Genomic DNA, 17,221 nt, shown 5'->3' on the forward strand with positions numbered 1-17,221 from the left:
AGAACACTGATATCAAGGTTTACAGCACAAGTTCAGCTTCAAGCTGCTGTTGTCCTTTTCAGTCTACCCTCTAACTGAATATTTAGGCTCTCCTGAATATGCTTCTCCGTGATAGAGACAGAAATTGCTCATGTATACTCAAACATTAACGAAACCTGAATGTAGTGAAAAGACTGAAACATCTTATGTATCAAGCAGTCACTGTGAAGCAGCTGATACTAATTTACTCCACAGCAATTGCTTTCTTGTGCCCAAGTAGCAGATGTATTTGGACTGTGATTGTAGAACATTGCCAAAATACCAACACTTCTAAAATAAACCCAGAAATTTTATGTACAGCAGGCACACAGTTAAGACTTCCAGGATTTTATTTGTTTAATGTTTTAAACGATGTATTTCAGTCTCTAGAGCCAAAAATCTAAACATTATTTTATCATGCATTTAACTCTTGATTAAGGTTTTCAATGCAAAAGTTGATCTCTTGGTGTAGAGAAGACCTACGTAGTAGGAAGGCATCAGGTACGTGGTCTTCCAGATAAGTCATTTAAACAAGAAAACTACATCAGCTTAAGAAAGGGATTTCAGAACAAAAGATCTGAAGTTCCAACTGAGCTAGAAATGAACTATTTTAGCAGCATATTAAACAAACTTCAGTAAGCTGGACTTGAAAGAAAGTAGTCGGAGAGTCATATGTTTAAATTTCTTCATTGAAAGCTATTAGAGAATACAGGGGAAAATGTAAACATCCTCTTCCTCTTATGCAGTCCTCATTCCAGCAACATTTGCCCACCCTCCCCACAAGATAAAGCCATAATCCCACCCAGAGTGCTACACAAGGCACTTAACTGAAATTTGCTTGTAGCTCCAGGTGTTTGGCCACCTCAGTTTTGGGACATGTCTGTGCACAGTAGGCATGTTTGCTCATGACCTCGATTCAATTTTTGATGTACTGACAGGAATATAGAAGTATACGCTTGAGTACAGGAGAAAAGTTCTGAATTTTAAAACATGGGTGATGAACTCCTCTACCGTAAACAATAGAAATTTGTGATTCTCAGTGTCTCCATCCATATAAAAGAGGCAGAAATGTACATCTGGCACTTCTGTCATGCTGCCATCTGGTTTTCCTTTTGTAGTGAGCTATCAATTTCATATATGTAATGGAATTTTACCTCTGAGTTTCCTATCAAAGCAAGCGGGGGAATAATTATGTATGCAAAATAAGTTTCGCATACAAAAAGAAAGCATGTGAACAAATACAGTTGGTAAAGTTTATTGGGTTCTTATTCACTGAGATTAATAGGCTCTTCATATATTACAAAAAGTGTAACCTCCATCTGAACCCTTTATACATAGTAAGAAAAGTGTATATGCCCACAAAAATTAATAAAAAGCATGATCTGCAGAAGGGTTGTCCTGGATGAACATTCTTGGTTTTGACAAGCGCTCATTCACTCAAATGTTGGTTAACTTTGGGGAAAAGCTTCAATGCACTTTTTGGTGTTACTTCACAAACTCTTTCCACTGACACGTGCCTTTCACCACAGCAATGTGCTGGTAGACAATCTGGATCTTCTCTGCTTAACTTCTTTCCTAAAAGATAATCAACAAAGCTCTTCCGTGAGACAGGTCAAGTGACATCAACCTCACCCATCAAAGGACCGTGGGACAGAGGTGATTAGAGAAGTCGTGCAGATGCAGCCAGCTGTGTCTGAGCAGGTTGGCTCAGTTCACCCGTAACCCAAGGAACAGCTAAGCTGCACTTCATCCCTTCCTAAATAGTACAACAGGGAGATATTGCAGATTTCCACTAACACAGCCCATTTATCAGCTCAGCATATAAGGATTCAGTAATGTGAAAGGAGTTGCTCCCCAAGAGTTTTCTCTACTGGCTGTAGCAGAATCCCAAGTGAGTAACTCAGATGTCGCCTTCTGTGGATGCAGAATGTCCACTGAGATCTCCCACTCCCTGCCCTATCTACATAGGAATATTTAGCAACGTTGAAGCAATTAACTGGTGAAACCACCCTTTAGAGCAACGAGGATAAAATGTCCTCTTCATTTCTAGGTCTTCTTCCAGCTCTCAGATAACTTAAGAGTTACAATAATTTAAAGCACTATACTAATGAAAAAAACACCGTAATATAACTTTAGTTTTCCAGCTCTCTTTCACTACCTGATTAATTGTAACTTACCTACCTGGTCCATGTATACACATCCTTTGAAAATTAAATGGAAGGGACATGTGAATTTTGAGCCATTAAGAGCCTACTACAGAAATGTGCTTGTATTTTAAAGACAGATTGCTCAACCAAGCTTGAGAAACGTTGCTACTTTTACTATGGGGGAAAAACAAATATTTAGTAACAGCTTGAAGTTCCCAGTTTCTTTCTGAAGAGGTTATCGGCAGGAAAAGAGCCATGTTCTTTAAAGGTTTACATCTATTTGATGGGCAAGATGCTGGCTGACCCCAGCTTAACTAAAACTCAGCAGGAGTTTTTTTGTTTAGATTGAATAACAATAAAAGATGCCTGCTCAAGACCCTTGCTGCGACAGTGCATTATGGAAAATGCATTAACATTCCAGCAGTGTTAATCATTTTAACAGGAACTCAGACAGACAGACACCAAGAGGGATTTTCCTTGTTGGAGCTCCTGTGTTGAGAAAGCACTCCAAGTGTTCACCAAGGACCCTTTCAAACAGTTGTCATTTGCAGCACACCTGGCAAGATTCAAGCTGTTTCAGATTACCTACAAACCCAGAATCTCTGACAGAAATTTCCCTCCCTTTTATTATCAGGGAATAGAAGCCTAGTGCCCCTTTCAGCCATTACATGACTATCACAGCTGCTGGCCAGTGGGCAGCTGCTTCACTAGGACAACCCCAGAGCATCTAGAGCTTTTTTGCATCATGAGCGACAACATCTACTTCATCCAGGTGTTTCAAGAGCAGGGACGAGCCTGACCTTCTACTTCCAGCTCCCACATGTGCACTGACCCACTCAACACTACCCCCAGCTCCTGAGAGCAGTGCTGGAAACAGAGGGCGCTCAGCACCTCGGGCACTTGCCCAGCACCTGACATCCCTGAGGTGTCTGTGAATGCCTTCATCGCTGTGTTTTACTGGAGCAGACGTCATATCACGTCAGCCCAACAGCTCACCTACAATTTGGTTTTCTATCTTGTGAGATCCCTGTGGCTATCAAATATAAATATATACATATATATGTATTTTAATAATAAGACCAGGACAGGAAGAAAGAACATATGTAAATATTAGATATCACTAAGGCTCCTAAAATGCATAGAATCATAGAATATTTTGGGTTGGAAGGGACCTTCAAAGCTCATCTAGTCCAAACCCCCTGCAATGAGCAGGGACATCTTCAACTAGATCAGGTTGGTCAGAGCCCATGCAGCCTGGCCTTGAATGTCTCCAGAGATGGGGTGTCTGCCACCTCTCTGGGCAACCTGGGCCAGTGTTTTACCACCCTCAGTGTAAAAAATGTCTTCCTCAGGTCTGGCCTAAAAGTCCCATCCTCTAGTTTAAAACAATTATCCCTTCTACTATTGCAACAGGCATTGCCAAAAAGTTGGTCCCCATCTCAATATAGCAAAAGGATTTTAAAGGAGCGTAAATGTAGGGACTAATCCACCTGTTTTTGACTATACTTCTTTGTTTTAACCAAGGGAAGGGGAATCAGTCTCCAAGCAAATGTTCTCCAGTGGAATCTGTTTAATTAACTTATCTTGCCGGTGCAGCCAGGAAAATAAGATCGAATAGCCCATGAGAAGGTCAGTCCCACTACAGTAATCAACATAGCAATATGTGAAATAAGTACCAGCTCTACATGAATGGCATTCGGACTGTTTAAGCCTTTGGAGTTAATCCTATATTTCCAATGAACTGCAAACACAGGCTGAACAAGAGTATTTATGTCCCTTAAGACCTCAGACAGTACAAACAGCTTACAGCTTTTATAAATCTTAGGAAAGGAATGAAGGTGAAATAACTTGGATCCTGAGAATGACTCTGCTTCGGGTATTTCTCTCTGCTGGCTGTACAACGGCCTTGGGCTACACACAGGACAAAAGCGGTGTTGGATGCCAGAAGGGAGATTCACAAAGCTACTGAAAGGGCACGGGTCAGAGCAACACAGTGGTGAAAGAACGCGACAGCCATGACCCCGCTGGCAGCTTGGGACCACTGTCCTCAGAAACACCCCAACATTCCTCCTCCCAGCCTAAATGAAGGGATAGGGAAGGCTCATTCTTGCCTCCTTTTACCTAGGGTGATTTAGTACGCTCAGTAGCTCTCCTGTCTGCTCAGCTCTTCCCTAGGTAAATATCCAGATGCTGGAAGGAAAAGACTTCGTACCTCCATCAGGTCCAAGGGAGGTGATGGAGCAGCTGGAGCCTGGGGCAAGAGCAGCGCTGTGCAGTGTTGGGATGGATGGGGGTGAAAGCGAAGCTCTCACCATCTCCTGACAAAGAGCTGGCTTGGGAGAGGCTGTGTTTTTGAGGGACAAAAGTTACTTACATGTTTGGCAAACTTTATTTCTTTTATAAACACCAAAACATTTCATTTTGAATTTCATTCTGACCTCTCAGTTAAGAAGTGTTGAAATGTTTGGTTTTACCTGGGAAATACTGAAAACAAAGTTAGCCTCTCATTTCAAAATGGGCACTTTTGTTTGAAAACAACAGCCTGTGGGAGGCTCAGCTTCAAACTACGATGTGATGTTTCTTTCGCACGCTTTTTTCTAAAATCGAAAAAATCCCAGTGTCTCATTTTCACTCCAAAGGAAAACAAGTTTATGGGGGCATTGACATTGTTCGTGGTGTGGAAGTCACCCCCCAGCCAGCCACAGCCAAGCCCACATCCCTGCTAGTATCACTTTTCCTTCTACGCTGATTCAGGTGGTGGAAAATGATAGTTGGAAGAGAAGGCAAAAGGCCAAGGCTTGTGCAACCCAATTATAACCCTGCTGAAATGGCTTCCAGGAACTCTGCAAGGACTAACCTGATCATGCCACGGAACAGCCCGAGGAAAAGAAAAATAATAGCCAGTTTGTACCCTTTCAAGAGTGACAGACTGTCTCCCAGCAAAGTTAAGGAGCAGTGTGTCCTGAACACTTGCAATGCACATAAGAAACCCAGGGGGATGGGATCAGGCTGCAGAACTGAGCAACCCAAACACTGTGTATCAGGTTTTCTTATAGCAGGACAAGAAGACTCCAAGATTATAGTCGATACTAGAGTGACTGGAAAATGCAGAGCTTGGATCTGTTAATCCTGCCCTCCATGTGGTGCAATGGCTGCAGAGATTCTCTCAGCCCACTGATAAATAGATAAGTACCATCAAATTAACTTTTTATCAGTCACCAGAGGAATGGTAATGGGCACATTTTTCAGTTAGTACCCGCCTGGTCCATATTGAGATTTGCAAATATAGGAAAAATCTTTGCTGTAATTGCTCAGCTAGCTCTCATCCAGGCCTGCAGCCCCTTTTTCTGGTCTGTTGTCTTCTGCCATGCTTATATTTCAAGGCATGCATAAACCTGATTGTTTTTAACTGAGTAGAAATTATATACATTTTCCCCCGTTAGGTAAGTAAAATTTGGAATACACACATCTGCTTAAAATAGTCCATGGGGAGGAAATAAACATAATGAAATCATACTTTCCTACTCTAATTCAAAAAACCCCACTGTACTGGGTAATGCTGAGGCAGTAGGTGTTTTGTTCCACTACCTTCATCGTTTTCCCCCCAGTCAGAGCACTTTTCTACCTCTCTGTTTCAGCAATTTTCCATCTGACACACTTGTTCAGGTACATGTTGTGATTACATACTTTACTAGGCCAGTACTAAGGAGCACCCCTGTGCTTTTTGCCCACCTCTCTTGACATGGCTGAGTCTTGAGACGTAAATTCCAGGCAAGAGATGTGTTACCATCACCTCAGTGTAAGCATAGGCAAAACGAAACAAAAAAAAAAAAACAAAAACAAAGAGCAAACAAACAAAAAACCCCACAAACAAACAAAAACACACAGACAAAAAACCCCACAGGAGCAATGCCTACCTTCCTCCTTCAGGAAAACAATCGCTTGCCTGTTAGCTAAGCAAGGGTGCATGTTTCCGCCCGATGCAAACACACACCTCAGGAAAGCAGAGTGATGCTGAGCAAATATATCACTTGTATCTTAAATTTGAATTTGTTTACTTTTAGAAAGCAATAGCCTTCTTTTCGCAATAAAGAGCAGCTGTGGGGGTAAACAGAGTTCAACTTGGCACTGGGAGCACGGTGGAGAGCGAGGAGCAGAGGTCACCTGGGGAGGCAGCCACAGGTGGTTTGGAGGACAGTGTGCACCCACTGCTGCGTGCAGACGCAATAGCTGTGGAAAAGCAAGGTGGACCTTTGCTTTTTCCTTCTAGTTTTCCTTCTACTTCCATCAGTTTTAATAGTGTTGCACATCCACTAAACACATACTAAGATGATTATTGTGGCCTTTCAGTCCCTTAAAGGGGCCTATAAGAAAGATGGAGACAGACATTTTAGCAGGGCCTGTTGCAACAGGACAAGGGGCGATGGTTTTAAACTAAAGGAGGGGAGATTCAGGCTAGGCATGAGGAAGAAAGTTCTTACAATGAGGGTGGTGAGAGCCTGACCCAGGTTTCCCAGAGAGGTGGTAGATGCCCCATCCCTGGAGACATTCAAGGCCAGGCTGGATGGGGCTCTGAGCAACCTGTTCTAGTTGAAGATTTTCGTGCTCATTGCAGGGGAGTTGAACTGGATGAGCTTTGAAGGTCCCTTCCAACCTGAGCTGTTCTATCGTTCTATGACAGCACTGAACTGTTACCATGGAGGGCACCGTTTGATCTGCATCCTTTTGCTACTGGAAGTACAAGGGAAAGGACCTCACCTGGTTTTTGGTCACAGATTGATCCTACAGTGCAGGCAGTCTGGGGGAAGGATACCACCCTGCAGTGGTTTCCCAAACCTTTACACTGACTCACTCCTAACACTGTTTTGAGCAGGCACTTAGAGCCAGCGGGGAGGGAGTGAGCAAGGGCTGCTCTGACTTGCCATGAACTGGACAGACACCAAAAGCAGCAGGCAGGGATAAACACCCAGCTCTTTTTTTCCAGCTCCACCTTTGTATCTTCTATGCCAGGTCAAAAGGGTCTAAGTGGAACAGCTGGCAGTAGACTATACCCAAAACACCCTCTCCCAATCGCTCAAACTGGCTTATGGCCAGATTACACAGACAGTGCACTGCAAAGCAGTACTGCTCTGGAATACTGATCTTTTATTTCCTCCAAATATTTGTTTTCCAGTGATCACTGCTGGACATATGTTATTTCCTTTTTGTTGCTGTTCACATCCATCTGAAGTTTAAGAGAGTCTTTCACAAGTGTTGTATGAGATTTAGCTCATTTTTATTCTATCAGTGCCCTGAGCACCCGTGCAAATACAGCTATAACCCTTCCCCATGTATATAAACCGTATGCAGCATACATATTTATAATAAGAAGAACATAAGCTTCATTGCCCCATCCTCCCCACTCTATTGCAAGTTATGTATATCAAATGCTGGAACCTGAACTTGGGTCAAGAAGGAGTTTTTAAGAGTAACTGGACATGAGGCACATCATTGTGGTGCAGCCTTGCACAGGCACTAGCAAAATTCTCTGGGGGTGAGAGCAGGCCCACTTTTGTTTTTCTCTCCTTCAGTGGGAACCTTTCATCTGCTACATCATGCAGCATGGGAGAAAAAAGGAAGCCATGAGAGTGATTATCACAAGTCTAAATCCTGAGTGCTCCTTCTAGGGGAGCATAACCCATTTACCACTGGAAGGATGATGTGAGTGCTAAAAGAATCATAAAACAAAGTCTCCTTTTGGAGAAGAGCTGGGAAGTCTCCTACATCCTTAGCAGAGGCACAGCTGGAAAGGAACATTTTTCTAGTTCACATCTGGAAAAGACACCACTATCCTAGATGTAAGTGCTCACAAGTATTGTTATTTTTTCATCTTGAGCCACTGAACACTTGGATAAACTCAAACTTCAAAACAACCCCTCATGTTCTTTAGAGGATTCCTGTGGAGCTGTGATGCAGGAAACAGGTGTTGAGCCCAGTTAAAGTCCCGTGTACAAAGGAGACACTGTGTGAAAGGTTTCTGACTTGCACTGGCACTGCACTTGCACTGTGGCCAGCTGCAGCACAAGAACTCTGCTGCTCCTTGTGTTGCTGAGGTGGGGACACAAGCCAGGGAGTGAAGTTCAGCCCAGCTTGCACAAAGAGCCAGTTAAGACTTCACAAAATGCAATGAACTTCAAATTGTGGGGATCTTGTGCCTTTACTGGCTTAATTTTCTCAAGAGAGTCACAGAAGCTCTTCACAATGAAGAAACAGTTCAGAAAGCTGAGAAACTGGGGTTGTTCAGCCTGGAGAAGAGAAGGCTCCAGAGAGACATTATTGTGGCCTTTCAGTACTTACAAGGGGTCTATAAGAAGGGTGGGGACAGACTTTTTAGCCGGGCTTCCTCCGACAGGACAAGGGGTAAGGGTTTTAAACTAAAGGAGGGGAGATTCAGGCTGGATGCAAGGAAGAAATTTTTTACAATGTGGGTGGTAAAACACTGGCCCAGGTTGCCCAGAAAGGTGGTAGATGCCCCATCCCTGAAGACATTCAAGGCCAGGCTGGATGGGGCTCTGAGCAACCTGATCTAGTTGAAGATGCCCCTGCTCATTGCAGGGGGTTGGACTGGATGAGCTTTGAACGTCCCTTCCAACCCAAACTGTTATATGATTCTATGAAAGCAGCTCTCTCTGAAAGGCAACATATCTGGAAATACAATAACGTGAAATAAAAAACAAGTCCCCCGTACCCCCCTAAAAAAGGGGGATGGCACCCTGCTTGTAGCCCTTTGTATTTGAAAGTAGCCCCCCCTGTTTCACCAGCCCGCGGGGTGTCATAAGAGTGTGACATCAGCTGTGAAAATACTCCTGGTGAATATCTAAGTGACTGAAATCACATCTCTAGCTTCCCTACAATGTCCTGCATTTCAAACATCTCCTATCAATACATCCCCCTTGTGGGATCTGCAATTTTCATTTTACTCCTGCATGGATGTTCAGCCAGGAAAATAAAAGTTTGGGGTTTAATCCCAACTAATTTCATGTCAATCCATGCAGAGGAATGTAAGCAGCCAGAGATTACATTTTGCATATAGTCAAATCAAATGACCTTTGGTTACACAGAAATCTGAGCAGACTACCTCACCAGTGGCCACCAGCTTATCTTTGTATTTCTCAAAGAGCAGCAGGACAGATTCCATGTCCTGTAACAAACCAGCTCATGCACTTTGTAAAGACTGCTGGGTGCTAAGCTGAGCCATGGTAAACCATACACAACTGTATTATCGTGCATCTTGAAACGCAAATCATGAAAATAACAATCTGGGACAGAGGAAATCAGTCTACTGTGTTACTAACAGCTTCTGAGTAACCTAGTTACTCAGCCCTATAAGAAAGAAATTTAAAGAGAGATTCAAAGAGCGTGGGAGGGCTGCTATTAGTCATCCAGGTAACTCTACTAGTGAGCAGAAGAAGATCCCATGCTTCCTGATTTGGCTGAACTGAGCCTCATCTTCTAACAGCTGGGAAACCTCTGAGAAAGGCATCTTGGCAACTTCATAGTTGTCCCTGGCAGCCTCGTCCTGGGTGGTGTCCTTCCTAGAGGAATGGCAGCTGTCAGAGCCAGGGAACAAGTCTCCTTGAACCCGCCTACCAGACCAGTCCCACTCGGCCTTTTCAGCTGAGTCCTTCATCGCTCTGGGCGGTTCAAGAGCTACTACATGGTCAGGAACTGCACCAGCAAACAGCACACGGGCACAACATTTTCCCATGCTGCCTGTCCTCAGCTCTGGTAAAACTTCCCTGTGGGCTTCCAGCAATGAGACCCCCATCCAGTGCCACGTGGTGTGGGGCTAAGTGGGAAAGGACTTCTCCCCATCCCTGGGAGATGGGGGCAAGACAGTTTCTGCCAGCAGGGCTCCCGCTGAACCTCAACTCTGTCTGCCACTGGTGGCAACAGGGCCAGCCCTTGCCTTTCTCAGTGATGCCTCAGTATTCACCCTCCCCTGCCACAAACTGCATCCACTGAGGGATGAAGCAAGACCACTGTGTGTAGCTGCACCTCTCCCAGAAAAGGGCACGTTAAGGACTCCAAGACTCTGAGCATCCTGATACCACAGCAGCCTCCAGGTGCCAATCAAGAGATAACCTCTTCGAATAAATGGTCACAGGGACACAGATTGGCAGAGGATGTTCTGCACTCACTGGAAGTGCAGAAGGGATGATTTTTGAGAGTACTGACATCTTCTCATGCATATTATATAGTGCTGTATGTCTACTTGCCATTGTCTCAGCACAGAGGTCTTGTGTAGTACAGAGCTGGGTTTCCACGGTGACTTTCCCAGGCAAGAATAAAGACCCCTGAAGAGAAGGGAAGTTACCTAGTGATGCTTTGACTGGAGCTCTCACAGAAGGGTCCATTTAACTTTTCCCGCAGCGCTCACTCCATTTGTTCACTTCCTCCCCCTTTGTTGTGTGTCCAAAAATGTTCTGAGCACAAAAATGCTCTCTCTATATATTTATACCAATAAGCCAGTGCCAAGCAGGACTTCAAAGGTGCCCTCTCCAGGCAGTGCACTTCACAAAGACAGACCTTCCTGCTAGATAATCCCAGGCCCTTTCCATTTCATGGGTTCACCAATGGTCATGTGCTGAGCAGACCCAGGAGGTCCCAAGTAGCAGGTCCAATTCCACCTGAGAGACTTAGCATCTGACAGATACACATTCCCATGGAAATCAGTTAACGTGGCCATGCTGGCCCCTGGTCCACATCCACAACTCACCATTTTTGACAACAGTCAATAAAATTTGGCAAGCAGACAGAGCTCTTGGAGATACAAAGTTCCCACAAGATTTGTGAGAGTTGTTGGCCATGTAGCTGACACTGAATGTCTCAAGTCCCCCTCAGGACTATCAGGAGGAGGCACACTCCCAGCTGCTGAGTGTGACACCAGCAGCTATCCAAACATGACCTGCCCTGCTCTGGACTCATCTCAGCACATGATATTTCTTGCCCAAATGGCAATTCAATAGGTATGGGCAGGTGATGTGGAAGAGAGCTGGGGAATTACAGGGAGGCCACAGGGATGCAGAAGAAAGCTGAGGTATTGTGGTGAGCAGAGCCCAGAGGGCACGCAGAGGAGGTGGTGGCACCATTGCAGGGATCAGGGAGACACACAAGGAACTGGACATGCAGCACTGGGAGTGCTGGGCTGTAATGGGAGCATCACAGTACATGAGTAGGAGCCTGGCATTGCCACGGTGAGGAGGTCACAAATCCTTGAGAGAAAAAGTGCTTTATAGGTTGTGCTGCCCATTAGATAACTCGTCTCCTATCAACGGGGGACACATGAATTGATCAGTACAGCAGCTGGGCACTGACAAGGAGTCAAGTGTCTGTTTGCACTCTTTGGTGCCAGAACATACAGTCCTGGCACAACCAAAAAAGCAGACACAAAATCTGAATGTATATATTAAAGAAGTTAAACCTAGTGTCCATACCCTGCCACAGAAATACAAAATACACGTGGGAAGGAGCCAGGTACCTCACCCGGACTGTGGTGCTGCATTGCCCGTCTGCCCTGCTCTGGATCAGGTGAACCCCAAAACACGCTGTGATGGAGCCAGGATGCCTTTGCGGGGGGAGGAGGAGGCAGGGACACATCAGCTGTTATCCCCTGGCAACAAGCGTGACCCAGATGCAGTAAGTGCCAGCAGCCACAGGGAACTTGCAATAGATGGAGAGGACATCCTGCACAACAGCACCACAGGACACAACTCTGCCGCTGTTTAGCATTACGGGCTTCATCAATAGAGATGGTGCAGGGTGGAAGCACAAACAGCTGTCCCACCTCTGCAGACAGGCTCTGACTGCCAGCCCCAGACACAGTCCATGCACTGACCCAGTACTGTGACTTCTCCATGTCTCACCCCTGCACTTCCAAACCAGGAGGTTGCATCCTTGTTTCCCCTCACATCAGTGCAGCCTCATGGTCTTTCAGGTTGCTGCACCTGAACCCCTGCTGAGAAGACGAAGGTTTGCTCAGCCACGCCGTGGTGCTGGTGCTCTGCCATGGCAGGCCAGCTCATCTGTTTGCAGCCACTGACCATGGACACCATGCTGCCTCACCTGCCTTTGAAGGCAGTATGTGTAGGCATATTGCCTCACCCAGGCATTGCAGGCAAAATCCATTTATTTTTATGTTCACTGTTGCTTTGGTAGGACATTGAGTGTGTCCCCAAGTGCCATTGCAGAAGTAGCTTGTTTTTCAGACCACAGCCCTTTGAAAACAAGCCAGATCTTCCTGTTCCGTGCATGTGCCACATCTCTAGCTTTTTTACAGCTTTGCCTTAAGATCCTTGATGCCACCTGCACAGTCACTATGTGACAAGCACTCTACGCACCAGTGGCTCGGTACACCAAAGCCTTCTGCAGCAGCCAAGTCAAACAGCAGCATCGTGCAATTACACTGTTTTTTAGGGCAGAAGCGGCTGCACCATACTCCTACAGACTCCTTGTCCCAGTGCATCATTGTTTCTGCTTTTTCAGGTAAACCACATCACTGTTTTCATCAGCAGACCTGCACACAGCAACAGCACCGATCTCCTTTGTTTGCACTAAGCACCTTGTTGACAGCATCTCTCTGTGCACAACACTGCGCATTCAGGAGGATGAGTATTAGCTCCGGTTCCTGGCATGAATTCATTGGGCCAATGATCCTCACTGTGTTTTCTCACTTTTTTGTAATTCACAGCAGCTCAAAGAGGGTGAACAAAAGTTTGCCAGGCTCTGAAGGTGATACCTTGCACTCCCTGCGTGGTGGGGCCAGCAAGTAGGGCACTGAGGGTTATCACAGTATGTTTGGGATTGGAAGGGACCTCAAAAGATCATCTAGTCCAATCCCCCTGCTGGAGCAGGAACACTTAGATGAGGTCGCACAGGAAGGTGTCCAGGCGGGTTTTGAATGTCTCCAGAGAAGGAGACTCCACAATCCCCCTGGGCAGCCTGTTCCAGTGCTCTGATACCCTTACTGAGAAGAAGTTTCTTCTCAAATTTAAGTGGAACCTCTTGTGTTCCAGTTTGAACCCATTACCCCTTGTCCTATCATTGGTTGTCACTGAGAAGAGCCTGGCTCCATCCTCCTGACACTCACCCTTTATATATTTGTAAACATTAATAAGGTCACCCCTCAGTCTCCTCTTCTCCAAGCTCAAGAGCCCCAGCTCCCTCAGCCTTTCCTCATAAGGGAGATGCTCCACTCCCTTCATCATCTTTGTTGCCCTGCGCTGGACCCTCTCCAGCAGTTCCCTGTCCTTCTGGAACTGAGGGGCCCATGTCCCACACCGATAGAAAAGCCAATCCCAGCAGGGGAAATGAACGGATGAATAACCACCTGCTGAAGAAGAAAATGCTGAGACAAGTAGGTGCTATGGCAATTCATATCCTTTCTTTGATCTCAGCTGTACCTTTGTACTGTGTATGGAAAGCAAGGCGAAGAACAACAAATCTTTCTACTAAGCCAGTGAGCCTCTCAAATTCATTTTCCTGCTCTGTAATGGGAACAGAGGCTCAAGCCCCAGCCTGCAGTAATGAAAAAACAAACAAATGCAGAAGTTCGTTAGTGATGAAAGTTGCATTTCTAGCCAATTATTTATTTGCTTTTGCCTCTAGACAGCCTATCTATGCATTGCATAGGGGCTTGTTGGAAGCACCTCTAGTAAAAGACTTTGGTCAATTTGTTTAAACTCTTATCACAACAAACAGCAAGATTAAACAGCGTGTCATCCACTTGACCTCATTACCATGTCCTTGCTTGTTCCCATGTAGAAATCTGGAAAAATTCATCACCCTTGCAGTTTGTCCCAGAGTTCAGCAGATTCACACCCTGTTAGCCCATGACTAAAAACAAGGCCCCAGGAGAATGCTCCACCTGCAGCCCTCCAAAAACTATTTGAGTGAGCATGGATAGAGCCCATAGACAGGCACTTAGCTGTCAGTCCTGAACTCAGAGGGGATTTCCAGGATCTGAGGAGCTCAAGTGACTTAATGCTGAACCTTTTAATTCTACTGTACTCACTCCACTCTTGCAAGTAAACTGGCCTTCAGGCAAAGTCAAAGTCTTGTTCCACATGAGTCCTGCAAACAACCTGGCATGGGTGACAAAAGGGTGTCAACACCAGCCAGCCAAGGAATTGCAATTTCAGCACCTCTCCAGCCTCTGCTACTTCTTCAAGATGCTCATTGAACAAGGAAGGCACAAAGCACCTCTGTGTGATTTCATAGCTGCTGATGGCATCCACTATTTTGTCTCTATCAACAGACACACTCACTTTAGAAACTTTGTAGATTTACAAGCTCAGCCTGTGGAAAGTACCTTCACATTATTACCATTACCACGCATCCCCCTCATTATTCATGCCTGGCATTAAGCTATGCCCTAGCTGTAAGTCCTTGCACGTGTGGGAGTCCTCAGTGCACACAGTGCATCTGAGTGCATTATTTTAAGCCTGGAAAGAACCAAGTGAGATGGAGCTTTTTTTTCCTGGCAGAAGCTGTACAAGCCAGAGCTGCATCAATAACAGAGCCCTGCCTAACAAGCAAGGCACTCTGAAGGCACTAATTATGCTAAAGAAATCACCTTTCTGGATTTTTCCATCACGTTGAGGAAAGATGATGGCTAAAGGTATCAGATGGAGTTTGAGACCTATTGCTTCCCATACTGCTGCAGACTGTCTGTGCCATTCCACCTCCGTGAGACAGAGCTGACTGGGGCTGTTAGTGTTCCCCTAAATTAATGGCATGACTGAGAAGAAAACTTGAGTCTCTACTAACTCTGTGCTTTCTCTCTATTTCCCCTCAGGCTTCCTGAAAGCTAAACACGGCATTCAGCTAAATTTGCCCTGGGTCCTTCCCCCAGTACATTCCTGGCACTGCAGTGTCCTGTGCTACATAGGAGGGGACGTGGCTTGTCCAGGCAACCCGAGCAGCTGCAACGGGGTTCAGCACAGACATTGCTATTGCAAAGTCCAGCTTTTGTGGGCACAGAGGGTTTCATGGTCTGCAGCCACACGGCAGCCTGAGCTGTTCTGACTTCTCAAGTCCCTTCAGACCAGGCATTAGCCCAGGACTGCAGGCAGAAATGCCAGCTCCCAGCTAAATTCTCCTTTCGTGTTAAAGACACAGGATGACTGCTGAGAGATTAATGATGTTTTTCACATTTCCACCACACTTCCTCCCCCGGCACGTTAGAGCTACCACCAGTCCCAAGTGAGCCTCTTAAAAAGTTGGGTTTTTGTGCAAAGCAGTGACAAATGTTATTTCCAGCGCCTGTCACCCCCCTGGCACTGGCTGCAGGCGGCTGAGGCACAGTTTGCACAGCAAAACCAATGGCACCAGGGAAAGGGTGCTACTTCGGACCCTTGTTTGCTGTTGGGGATGCTGAGGCAGGGTGGGAATGACCCTGCGCTTTCCTTTTCTGGAGCGCCAGGCCACCTACACCATGACCGAGCTCAGGCGCCACAGGTCTAAGGAGAGGACAAAGCCGGTCTGTTTTACCACAGGCACCCTGCCAGGCTCGTCCTGCCCACGGCTGCTGCAGTGCCAGGTTTCTCTCACCCAGGGGGAATCCTTCCCCAGCCCCAACCACGCTCCCGTACCACCGCAAGCACTTCTGAGCCCCGCTGCTACAAGGTTGGGGGGCACAGGCTGTCTCGCAGAACCCCCATAGCCCATGTGGAGCTGGCAGCCCTTGGCAGAGCTCTGATGAGCTGGGAGCTGCGGGATATAAACTTGTCAACTGTTTTTTGCAATGCCGCAGCAGCAAAAGGATTTGAGAGCTCAGGCCAGGTAAGATCTGAGCATATGGCTAAGCCTGAACCAGAGCAATGTTACCCTCTTGCAGAGAAAGGGATTTTGAGCAGGCTAAATACTCTTTTACAGAACCAGTGTTTTCATCCTAGACTAAGAATTTCATAGAAGCTGGTAACTCTGCAAACACTTGGGCATTGCCTGACCTTTCACCAGGAGCATCTCCATAGCTGATTGCATTGCCATGCGATACTGGGAGCCTTCCCTTCGCACAGGCTACAGGAACCACATGTAAGCCTAAGCATCTCCTATGACAAACATCATTATTAATCATTAATGTCAGTCACATTAATATTCCTAAGACTATCACACACCTGTTCCCTAGCACCATCTGGAGGCAAATTCTGTCCGTCACCCAGTGTCATGGAAATGCCGCCTGTAGATTCAGGATAATAAATGGCTGTAACTACTCTGGGTAAAACATTCAGCAAAGATTCAGGTGTTACTGATCTGCATATGCGTAATAACAGAGACAAATTATTCAAGTTTGGTTGTCTGCTGCAGGCTGAAAACTGTTCAGGAACATATGTTTAAACTTAATAAGCTAACCCTGGGCAAAAAGCAGAACAACACAGCTGTTCTGCTATAGACAGAAAAAAAACCAAAACAAAAACAGAACAACAAACTTTCCTGACAATGTTGTTTTAAGAAATTCAGGAAGAAAACGTAGAGGAAACCAAAAGTTTAAGATCAGTATGGTTTACATTACAAACTCTTGCTTCCATTTTTTTTATTCTCTGGGAGCTGATACCTTCTCCACCTGCCTTCTCCTCAGGACAGGGTAAAAACCCAAACCCTTGCCTTGCAGTCCTGCACCCCAAAAGGCAGACATCAGATGAATTACAAACCATTTTCCAAAGGGGCAACTGGTAAGATGCTCTAACTATGAAGACAGGCAAGAGTCTAATCTGAAAAATAACACAGGCACCTGAGACAGAAGAGGCATGCCCAAATCTTAAAGCCAAATGCTTTCACCATGGGCTGGTATGATGCATGATTTTTTACGTGAGGTGGTCATTGACTAAGTTAGTATTATACTTGTGTATTCACTGAGCTAGTAAAAGTTGCCCTTGGGAGACAAAGCCTCCACTTCCCTAATGGCCCTCAGAACAACTGAATGTCATATATAACTCACCTCATTCATTGCTGGTTTATAATCAGCAAAATTTTGCTATGTCAACAAGCACATGTCCACACAGGTGCTGAGAGGGAGC

At 45.7% G+C, this 17,221-nt stretch overlaps 1 protein-coding gene across 1 annotated transcript; it reads right to left on the reverse strand.

Annotated features, from left to right (window-relative positions):
• Positions 1–1,447: 1,447 nt before the first annotated feature.
• LOC309437581 (putative deoxyribonuclease tatdn3-A) lies at positions 1,448–5,148 on the reverse strand (the record flags this gene model as incomplete). The annotated part of the gene is given in 4 exon segments (XM_082048123.1): positions 1,448–1,531; positions 1,534–1,580; positions 3,686–3,748; positions 5,019–5,148. Coding segments are annotated over 4 exon segments (324 nt in total).
• Positions 5,149–17,221: the final 12,073 nt, after the last annotated feature.

This window comes from Streptopelia decaocto (genome assembly GCF_964273445.1).
Source record: "Streptopelia decaocto genome assembly, chromosome: 3".
NCBI classification, from domain to species: domain Eukaryota; kingdom Metazoa; phylum Chordata; class Aves; order Columbiformes; family Columbidae; genus Streptopelia; species Streptopelia decaocto.